At 39.9% G+C, this 12,358-nt stretch overlaps 1 protein-coding gene and 2 pseudogenes across 1 annotated transcript; all 3 read left to right on the plus strand.

The window, feature by feature from the left end:
* LOC129275729 (histamine H2 receptor-like) lies at nucleotides 1-493 on the plus strand (annotated as a pseudogene).
* Nucleotides 494-1,804: 1,311 nt separating this feature from the next.
* LOC129275728 (uncharacterized) lies at nucleotides 1,805-2,824 on the plus strand (annotated as a pseudogene).
* Nucleotides 2,825-11,074: 8,250 nt separating this feature from the next.
* LOC129275723 (neuromedin-U receptor 1-like) lies at nucleotides 11,075-12,043 on the plus strand. The gene has a single exon (XM_054912215.2). The coding sequence runs from the start codon at nucleotides 11,075-11,077 to the stop codon at nucleotides 12,041-12,043; it is 969 nt and encodes a 322-aa protein (XP_054768190.2).
* Nucleotides 12,044-12,358: the final 315 nt, after the last annotated feature.

Here is a 12,358-nt window from a genome sequence, read left to right on the forward strand (position 1 = left end):
ATGGGCGAAGTTATGGACCAAGCTGTTTTCGTTAATCACCAGTTTGCTGGAAAATACTGATGGCGTGTATTTCTCCACTTTTGCCATTCATCATCGTCAGCAACGCACTGTTGATTGTGATAGTTTACAGGAATCACTGCCTCCGTACACCAACGAATACCATCGTTGCGAGTCTTGCCTTTTCAAATCTCCTCGACGCCCTTGTCGGACTTCTGTTGACTGCTGATCGATACATAGCTGTTACAAAACCGTTGCGCTATGTTCAGATAGTGACGCTAAGACGCATTGCAATCGTATTGGGATCTTTCTGGATTCTCAGTACGTTGCTGAACAGCGTTCGATTTGTTGGCTTAAAACATCAAACAAACTCGACAATGCTGGATAGCAATAAAACAATATGCGGAATGCCCTATTCTGGATCAACGACTTTAACCTTCGGATGGCTGTTTTTTTTTGGATAATCATGGTCTTGATGGTCGCGCTACCCCAGTGACGTCAGCTAACTTCAAGGAAGAAGTATGACTCACACTTCCAGCCCCAGTCACTTGCACAGAGAATCACCACACCCCTTATACCAGAGAAAGTTTGATAGACAGTTACCATGTAGACCAATCAGATCAAGTTTAGATCCCTCCAACCTTAATTGTTACACCCCCAGAACTAATGATATAAATAAGACTTTTTGATTAATGGAGAGAGATAATATTAGACCCACACTCATTCAGATAGACTGACTGACTTCAAGACTTAGAGGTCCATCGAATATTAATTTAACTTCACTCCGGATCTCAATCTTATACTTCTAAATTATTTTATATTCATCGTCTCCTATGATATCTGAATCTTCATGTACTTCGAACTGTAGCTGAATATTGATGATTAAACACCCAGTGATTTGAACTGTATGACTTTCTCCAATATTCTTCATTACGCTTCCCTTCTATATTATAATTAACGATCCCAACACGACATGGTGGAGAACCCGGCTTTTTGATTGAGAACAAGCTTTAATAAAAACTTCTTCAAGAGTCCATATTTAACAAATTGCAGAGCCAAAAAACTTATGACTTTGCCAACCAGCTACAAATTAAAAGACGAACTGGATATACTTCATACTTCAAAATTGGACAATTGAATCTGTGAGTAGACAGCCTCAACCTACAATAACATAAGCTCGATTCGACAGAACCGGTCCAAGAAGAAAAAAAATTTAAACCATACAGACGGACAGATCAGACGGACAGAACAGACGGATAGAGCAGACGGAAGACACAGACGGAAGATACAGACGGTAGGATAAAGAGCATATACTACAAAAACAACAACGACTTGAAGCCTGAAAGGACGACACCTTCAACAACGATTACCATCGCTACGAGTGATTATCAACTTGACCCTTCTTTATACATAAATGACTGACTCTTTCGCTGGATTAATTGACTCTTAACTTTAATTCATTCCACTGTGCAATTGTTTCATTAATTTCGGAGGACATCTTTCAATTCTCCCTTCAATCCTCTGATAGTTAAGTGAAACCATTTCTCTTATTGTTCCACTGGTAAAAGAGTGTGTGAGAGGTTAAGTTTTCAGATTGTTTACTTGTCCAACTGAGAGTGATTTTAATACGTTTTCTGTTTCTTTTTGCCAAATTGTGATTAACTGTAGTAATTTGATTGCCAGGATTACTCTTAATTAGTAGCCTAGCAATACTTTGTATTTTACGGTTCAATTCTGATAAACGATTTTGATTTTATCACTTAAATTAATTACCCTGTATCAATAATCATGACTTCAACCACTACGACAAACCCTACGACAGACTGATTTTCTCCCATCCCGTTTTTCGGGTGAAAAACTTGATAGGGACAACTCGACTGCGCACTTTTTGACTTTCGACGATTATCTAGATGCGCATGACATTGACACTGCCGACCCCCAGCAATTCCCGACAATACTGCGAACGTTTAGACGGACTTTACAAGGTCAAGCGCGACTTTGGATTGACGGACTTGAATAATTTAATACTTATAGCGACCTAAAGGATGGGTTCATAAGACGGTTTAGTCCCGCCAAATCGTCATACAGCCATGTGACGGACTTTCAGAATATGACCATGACAAATGACGAGGGAGAGCGCAGAGGCGTACCTGCAAAGGTTGCGAACAACAGCAGCCTACATCGAATATGGGGAAACCCAGATTAGGCATAAGTTGTTGGATTCTTTGCCGTCAGACTGCCGCGCGACTATCTTAATGACCGCCCCGACCTGACTTTAGACGAAATAGCGGCGAAAGCCCAACTTTTTTTGGACCTCAATCATAGACAGACTAAGCCGACCAAAGAACTATCGTTTTCTGTTCAAGTGGAAATAGATCAATTAAAGGAGCAGATACACTACTTAAACCTCAAAACAGACAGGGACAATGATAATAGGCCGAAATCCCCCACCCAACGACCCCCAATCCCACGACATCACAGTGCTAGCCGCAGCGTAAGCCGCGAAAGACGACGTGACATCAGTCACGATAGACAAGACAACCGGCGCGATGACGTGCAAAACAGACGCGGTAGGAGCCCCTATCGATCGGACGGACGGACAAACCGACCACCAACACGCCCCAGACTTACATGCAACTACTGTCGAAAAAGACTTGGGGACATGACGACCCCACCACCCCCCTTCCCTGACTACCATGACTACTATGCCCCTGCATACGGTAGCTATGCCAACCACCAATACTACCCACAACAACAACAACAGCCCCAATATCAACAACCCCACTACCGACCAACAACAACCCCAAACTCAACCACGCCCACATAATTTTTAAGACGGGAGAGAGCCAATAGCGCTCATTGTTCTTTCTCCCCGACTAGGAATAGGCCTGACAATGACATGACATCTACTTATTTAGGGATTGACGTAGTTGAGTTACAACTAACGGAACGCAACTTTACTAAGGGACGGCTGCCAGATAGGACAACTGCACTAATTCTTTTTGACAGTGGTGCATCAAAATCCATCATATCCGGACGACTTTTGAAATCCTCCCCCTATCTCTCTAAATTGACACCAACCAAAGTATCCCCAGTTAGATTCAAATTAGGCAACGGACAATTTCTGACATCAGACAAAGCAGTAACATTTCGACTAGAAATTCAGGGACACAAATTTGAAATCACAGCACTAATTGCCATCAATCTTGAAGGCGTAGACCTAATATTAGGCACCAACACGCTCTTTGATTTGGATGGAACGCTCCACTTCAGAAATAACAGGTTCAGAATCAAGTCAAAACACATTTCCTATGCCCCACCGAATACAGTGATAGTTTCCCCAAGTGAGTCGACATTCCTGACTTTGCAAGGCAAGACCCCACCCCACATCCGGAACTCCGATGTTGTACTAAAGTCTAATAAATATCTATCTCGCTATTGCCCCACGACAAGCATCGTTTCCCTGCATAGAGGGCGAGCTCAAGTCCTCGTAACTAATTTGACTGACAGACCTCTAACCTTCTCTAAAGGTAGACCAATAGCTTTCCTAGACACTACAAGACTAATTAATGCCACCCAAGACCTCCCAACGGACTGCTTGAACATGACAATGAATTCGAATAACAACCGGTACACTAGACAACATCATGATCATGATGACTCAGTCAAACAGAATAATCTTAGGAAATACCCTCATCTTGACCCCAATGACCCCATTCCTAACATGACAGAAGATGAAATTATCCGTAAACAAATTGACCTTAATAGTAGCATTCTCACTCCTCCCGAACAGCAAGAAATAAGAAACATACTAAAGGGAAACAGAGATGCTTTCTCTTTGTATGGTGAAATTTCTAGCTGCCCTGACTTTGAAGTTGACATTGAACTGAATAATGATGACCCCTTCTTCATAAGACCATACTTCGCTACTGAAGATGGCAAGACTACCATTGAAAAGGAATTGAGTAACCTTGTCAAACTAGGAATACTAGAAATAGGCCACCAACCATACACCTCTCCAGTTCTTCTCCTATCAAAGAAGAACACGTCTGAAAAGAGAGTTGTTACAGACTTTAGATTCCTTAATTCACGTATCAAGAGAAGAAATCACCCTTTCCCACTATTTTCGGAAACTCTCAAAAGAATCGGCAATGCTAACACAAAAGTACTAAGTGTAATTGATCTGAAATCTGCATTTCATTGCATCCCCCTCTCAAAATCCGCTCAAAAGTACACAGGCATAGCTTCCTATCATGGAGGAAAGCACTACTACTACAAACGACTAGCCCAAGGACTAAATGTATCCCCTGCCATTTTCCAGGCCAAATTGATGAAATATTGGCCACCATACCCAATTCTAGAAACTTTTGTATTGCCCATCATGACGACATTATCCTCTTCAGCCCTGACAAAGAATCCCACAAGACCCATTTGACCAGTGTATTAGAAGCCCTATCAAGTAATGGACTTAAAGTCAGCCCCAAGAAGTGTAAACTTTTTAGGAATGACGTAGAATACATGGGACACAGAATCATGATTACTCCTCATGGAGAAGCATGTTTCAAACCGATGGCAGATAGAGGCAAAGCGATTGCAAATCTAGCTAGGCCCAAAACTCCAAGACAAGTCAGACGATTTGTTGGAGCAGTTAATTATGTAGCAGGACTTTACCCCAATACACAGACTATCCTAAAGCCCCTTCATCAACTAACTAGAAAGAAGAATAAATTCCATTGGACCGATGAACACGAGAATGCCTTTAATAAGATTAAACAACTAATGACTAATCCACCCATCTTACACATGCCCCATTCAACTGGACGATTTTCGCTTTTACAATGATACATCTCGTACTGCGACAGGTTTATACAGGGCCGTAGCCAGAAGCATTTTGTTGGGGGGGTGTACCAGCTAAATTTGCCAACTAAATTTGGCGTGACAGCGCCAACGTGAGCACAGGGGGAGACTGGTGGGGTATGTGCCCCCCTACAATAATCACATGCTAAAAGGTTGAATTTTTAGAATTGAATTAGTGGCATTTGGTGAATACTTTGAGGTTTATCATACAAAGACATACACAAATATTTGCACTGTAAAAATAAACATTTTGGATCAAAATAGAAAGGCTAGTGTGCCGTAGCTGCTAACCTGCAGTATAATGATATACCCTATGCATTAATAATATCAAAATCAAAGATTTGTTAATTTTTAATTGACCTTCTGTGCAATATGTCTCAACTAAAATTTCAAGAGTGCTACTGCTAACAGTGGTGTATCGTGGGTCACGGCATTGGGGGGGGGGGCACCAGCAAAAATTTTGAGTCATTAAGTGGGCGCGAAACGCGCTCAATTGCCAGGTATACTGACCTAATAGAGACATTTTAAGGACTGTGCCATTAAATGGATATGTATCTTAGTGATCAAATAATGCGAGCGCGAAGCGCGAGCTGAAATTTTTTTGATATTCAGTCCTAAAAAGGGACATTATAAGCAAAGTTTTGTAATCATGATACGTACCTGTCTCACAAAACAAACAATGCAAGCGCGAAGCGTGAGCTGATTTTTTTGTGTATAACTTAACTCTAAAAAGGGACATTTTAAGGACTATCTTTTGGAATTCATGAAGTGCGTACGCATCTCATCATAGTCATCTAATGCGAGCGCCAAGCGCTTGCTGATTTTGTTAGGCACATGAAGCACTTTTTATGGTCATTGTAATCATGAACATGATACGTATTTCACTAATGAAATATTGCGGGCGAGAAGCGCGAGCTGACAATTTTTGAAATTCAGACCTGAAGAGGGGCATTCTATGGCTTGTTTGTAGGAACTTATTACTTCACTAATTAAGTGATGCGAGCGCGAAGCGCGAGCTGAAAATTTCTTATAATTAGATCAGAAAAAGGGACATTTTAAGGACTGTCTTTAGGAATTCGTGCACTGCAAAAACGCCGGTGTTGATTCAACACCAGCCCGGTATCTATAACGGTCCACACCAATGCGAACGTAAGCACAGACTGGAAAAGGTTTATGAAGGCCTTAAAAGGGGGCAATCACTTTAAGTATATAGTCATGAAAAAAGCATATGTCACTACATAAAACAATAATAACTTGAAGTGCGAGGAGATAATTTGGTGCATAATCTTTATGGACTTAAAATACAACAGGACTATATTATCATTAGTCAGACAATGCGGGCACCAGGAATGATGCATCCCCAACCTGCCCCCACTCCCACCCATCCCCACCCCAAGCACATTCTGACACCATAAATTAAAAAAAAAATCTTCGGCGACAGAATTTAATAAAAATAACTTAGAACATTTTTGTGTTTTTTGCCAACTGCAAACTTTTAGACAAGTCTACAAGTTGTAGACTTGTCTTCATGAATTTGCCAACTGCAGAGTTACCAGTTTTTTAAGTCTTGTGTTCTGTTCTTTTCAGATCTGAAACGGGGCAGTACTTGTACATCACTTTGCTGACTGGTAGATCGTATAGTGTTCTGCCACGTTTATAGGCCCATTTTATAATTTGCCAACTATACTTTGGCTTTGATTATTCAACTTAAACCTTGTAATTTCATCCCAACCCATATTTATTTACCTAGTCTTGCCTTCTAATTTTAGTAAACTAATGTTTGTTAAATCGTCAATAATTGTGGTATAATTTGCTAACTCACAAGCTTGTTTATATTGGGGGAGGACCGGGGGCTTACTTTGTGTGTTATTATAGCTCCATCTGTTTTGTCATTTGTATTTTGCTGACTAGTAGGGCCCTAAGCCTGGCTACATGGACTTGGATTTGCCAACTGGTTGTCTTTACTCTAAAAGACGTAACCTTCTTCGAAGTTAGTACCCCTATTTTTCTTTACTTTTTTTTTTCTTTCTTTCTTTCTTTCTTTCTCCCCCTCTCTCTCTCCTTCTTTCTTTTTTCTCTTCCTTTCTTTCCCTCTTTCTTTTTCTCCCCTATCCTCCATTTTGCCAACTGGTACATAATTTTGCCGACTGCCATGAATGTTGGGGGGGGGTGTCACACCCCCCATACCCCCCCCCCCCCTCTAGCTACGGCCCTGGGTTCATACCTAACCCAGGTTATTAACGGAAAAGAACAAATAATCGGATATTATTCCAAAGTACTCCCAGACGCATGTAAACGTTACAGTGTGACAGAATTGGAATTGTTTGGATTGTTGATCAACGTCACAGCCTTTAAGCATTTGCTAAAAGGATGTGAATTTGATGCATTCGTTGACCACAGTTCGATAGTTCAAATTCTCAAATCCAAGGAAGCCCCATGTACAAACAGATTAGAGAAATTGGAATTATCCCAATACCCATTCAAGATAGGATATAAGAAAGGTACTGATTTAGTATTAGCAGACTTTCTTTCTAGAGCACCAACCACTGGCGAGTCAGAAATAGATAGAGTAATCCCAATTGCTTATTGTTTGTTTGATGAGACCGATTTGACTGACATGAACACCTTAAACCCAGCCCAACAAACCGATCGCATAGTTACTCGAGCCTATGCAAAGAAAATGGGTATCCCCATTCCTGAAAACTGTGAACAAACCCCTCCAAGTGCCAATCTCCCTACACAAAAGCAAGCCGACAAACCAAACCTTAACAAATCCCCATCTCTACAACCTAGACCTTCTAATTCACAACTGAGAGAGGCATTATGAAGAAATACTACTGACAAGGAACAATGGTGCATAATCACAATAAACTTCATCAATGAAAATGATGAAAAATTGCCCGAATTCCACGTTACACCAGTAGAATGTTCCCAGATGACTAACTCAGTTGATACATCAGACATGCCATAACAGAAAACAATGGATTAGCTTCTCCCACCCCTTTAACAAAACCAGAACTAGATAGGCGACTTGACCTCATGGCTTCCCCCAATAATGGACACATGAAAATACACAGAGGACGATTCAAGGACGGACAATTACAGATCCTGACGTCATATGATAAAGTATGTGATGATAAACCCACAGAAATTAGGTTTTGGTGGAACATTGGAATGTACAAAGACACTGAGACAGGTACTCCACAAAGATTTTTCAGACAATTGTATTTGATGTAAATAGTAATTGCTTAACATTTAATGTATGTGATTGAATAATATTGTTGACAATGTGTTTAATTTAGTTTAGTATACATTTTATTGAACAAATATCATCGCAAGGTTGATTACCAAGATAAGTTTGATTATACTTGTCATATGATGATATCTAACAAGTTTGAAAGTACTTGTTATATTGTTTTTTTTTTATAACATGAATAAGGAAAGATATTTTTCCAAAAGGATAGGAGTGATAGTAATAATTGAATTCTATGTTGATTGCTTCATTTGAAGGACGTATTGGCTGGCCTTCCCAACATAGAGAAACTATCATTTCTAGAGCGCACCTGTTTAACTTTCCGCTAGTTATCATGTTCATCAGATGCTAAGATTTAGCATACATACATAGCATACATATTTTTTCTTGTTATTACTGTTATTCCTTGAGCTAGTTTCGTTTTTCAGTTATTTCAAAGTGCATAAGTCTGCACCGATTAATGTAAAATAGCATCAATATTGATTGATTCTTTGTTTTATGAGATTTGTGAATTAATGTCATCTAAGAATTCCTAAACCCCCAATACCATTTAACTCCTAAACCTTGACCATAAAAAGACCAACCCTCAGTGACGTCAGCTAACTTCAAGGAAGAAGTATGACTCACACTTCCAGCCCCAGTCACTTGCACAGAGAATCACCACACCCCTTATACCAGAGAAAGTTTGATAGACAGTTACCCTGTAGACCAATCAGATCAAGTTTAGATCCATCCAACCTTAATTGTTACACCCCCAGAACTAATGATATAAATAAGACTTTTTGATTAATGGAGAGAGATAATACTAGACCCACACTCATCCAGATAGACTGACTCACTTCAAGACTTAAACGTCCATCGAATATTAATTTAACTTCACTCCGGATCTCAATCTTATACTTCTAAATTATTTTACATTCATCGTCTCCTATGATATCTGAATCTTCATGTACTTCGAACTGTAGCTGAATATTGATGATTAAACACCCAGTGATTTGAACTGTATGACTTTCTCCAATATTCTTCATTACGCTTCCCTTCTATATTATAATTAACGATCCCAACACGACATTTATTGCGTATGTCCTGCCAGTGCTGAGGACAAATGTCTATATGTTTTAAATTTGGATCAATAAATGAATCTGAATCTGAGAAGATCTCGAGCTGGCGGCAACAATATGTAAAGGTTATGCCATCATAATAAATTACTTATTTGATCATGAAAATGCACCATGTCTACATCTTATGGAGATGACAGACGAATGCGCGATTTCCATGCATGTTTTAAAGCAAATGTACTACAAACCAAACTACACAATATATTTGTATACGACACAGACTATTAAAGTACATAGGCGTTAAAAACTTTCATATCACACTCTCACACACACACCCACATATATATGTATATATAATAAAGTTCCTTTCTTTTTTAGGTGTATGGTTCCCCATCCATAAATTCCTACATTGGTAAAAGTTATTCATGTCAATGTTTCGTTGAGTGATGTGCATGATAAACATTCAGAGGTGCATAATTTTTCATCGACGATAGCTAGGATCATGCGGTGGAGAAAATAACAAGATAGAGAGAGAGAGGGAGAGAGAGAGGGAGAGAGAGAGATAGAGAGATAGACAAGAAAAAAAAGAAGAGAAAACGGGTGAAACGTATTTGAAATAAGTAGTCAGATTAAAATCTAATCCGATAAGAATGGTTCATCGTTTTAATTGGTTGTTTGATTGACTTAATCTTGACATATACAAATTCGACATGGACAAAGAACGTCTAGACTGTTCATCCTTCATCACGAATTCGGTAATAAAGATTGATTCTGCTGAGTTCATTTGTCACGCCATTACCAGTAGGAGCTAGCCAATACTTTGGTTTTTGTATGCCATTCTTCTCCCGTCTACCACTAAGAAGGTACCGCGCCTCTTTGATTCCTTTTGGCCTTGCTTGTCCTTCTGTGTCGAACTCATAAAAAAGTGTGGTATATTTTCTTCATCTCGACGTATTGCTATTGTTCTGATCAAGCAGCTTGAAATGGAAAAGCCTGTGTGACTTTGGAGATTATTTGAGACAATCAAACACGAGCAGACTTAGATATTTCCTGACAAAATTGTTAAGTTCAAACGCTCCAAATTAATACCGTCATGAAGCAGACTGTCTACAAAGTCGTGACAACTTTGCAATGTTACCCAGTTAAAAAAATTCTTCTCGAAGCTAGGTTACCTGAAAAATTTATTCTCAACCGTAATGTTGCCTATACCATTCCAAACATGACAGATGTGCTAAACTTGCATGGGTCTCGCTGTACAGTGTCAATGATCGTCATTTCCGTATTCAATTTAAACTTCTTATAGGAGAGTGGTAAATGGTGGACAATTCTGTTTCTGTTTATGGTAACTCCCGTAGAACTCGGCAGGACAGCGTTTTTTGCTGGTAAACGTTAAGCTGGTATATAACCAATTACCTATGAAACATTTTACGTCTAGGTTAACCAGTCATAATGGCTGACCTCATAGACGACAGATAATACTCTCGGGCCTGTTTATAAAAGTGGAGACAATGGCAGAGTGGAGATTCGAACTCACAACCTTGCGAGTATAAGTCCAATGCTCATGCTACTGGACCACACGACCCGTGAATTGATTTCTAATGTACAGCAGCGTAACTTGGAGAGCAAGCAAGCCATGTTATGCACAGCTAGACTGACAATCTTTACAGAACGCCAATGCATCTACACAACCAAAACTGTTACTGCTTCTCTTCTGGACACATTCTTATTCTGGAACCGGTATCAGTTCATCTGGTAAATAATACCCTTCCATTAAAGAAACACCATAGGAATATTAAAACTGAGTTTATCATCTTATCATTCTCCAATTAATATTGATGTCATAGTTTGACAGATGCAGGAAAGTCCGTAGAGGTCTTTACCATTAAATTCTGTAACGGGTGTCATCAAAATGGGCGAAGTTATGGACCAAGCTGTTTTCGCTAATCACGAGTTTGCTGGCAAAATACTGATGGCGTGCATTTCTCCACTTTTCCCATTCACCATCGTCAGCAACGCATTGTTGATTTTGATAGTTTACAGGAATCACAGCCTCCGTACACCAACGAATATCATCGTTGCGAGTCTCGCCTTTTCAACTCTCCTTGACGCCCTTGTCGGACTTCCGCTGAATACGTATGGAGTTGTATTTAAGATAGAAGAGGCGTGCACAGGTGATAGAGATACTCTGTATTATTTGCCCCTGCAAATAGTAGCAGGTGTTTCGTTTTGCCACATTGTAGCGTTGACTGCTGATCGATACATTGCTGTTACAAAACCGTTACGCTATGTTCAGATAGTGACGCTGGGGCGCATTGCAATCGTATTGGGATCTTTCTGGATTCTCAGTACGTTGCTGAACAGCGTTCGATATGTTGCATTAAAACTTCAAACAAACTCGACAATCCTGGATAGCAATAAAACAATATGTGGTATGCCCTATTCTGGATCAACGACTTTAACCTTCGGATGGCTGCTTTTTTGGGTAATCATGGTCTTGATGGTCGCGCTACCTGTTATCAATTTTTTGCTACTTCGCATTGCGATGAAGCAAGCGAGAAAAATTGCGATTCAGAGAATGGTGATAGGTCTCCGCCAAGATCAACCTCCTGCTCAAAATGACCGGTTGAAGGCATTAAAAACAATATCGCTTGTTGTGTCATTCTTCGTAATCTTCTGGTTTCCCTTTCCTCTGCATCTCGTTTGGCGGCTTACGACGTTAATGTCACCTCTAACATTTTCAGTATATAATCATTGCTTTCTTGTGTGGCATACAATCAGTTTGATTGTTAATCCCATATTGTATGGTTTCAGGGATCGGGCTTTTCGAAGAGGCTTTCAAAATATCTTGCGTCAATGTAGGGCGTGTTACAACCGATAATGTCGCACCAACGCATAATGTCGCAGCAACGCATAATGTCGCAGATTGCGACATTATGCCAAGAGCGTCCGACGCATTATGTCGCAGTCAACGCATAATGTCGTAGCTTTTCTAACGCATAACGTCGCACGTCACAACGCATAATGTCGCAGCAAAGTGTCAACGCATAATGTCACATGTCGCAACGCATAATGTCGCAGAGGTATTTTCTTCAGGACTCGAGCTACAGATAAGATATAAAATATGCTTTCAAGTATTTTGAGACACGAGAAAGAGAATTTGGAAATCAGGATTACTCTTTGTATGGATATTTAT

This window comes from Lytechinus pictus, chromosome 14 (genome assembly GCF_037042905.1).
Source record: "Lytechinus pictus isolate F3 Inbred chromosome 14, Lp3.0, whole genome shotgun sequence".
Lineage (NCBI taxonomy): Eukaryota > Metazoa > Echinodermata > Echinoidea > Temnopleuroida > Toxopneustidae > Lytechinus > Lytechinus pictus.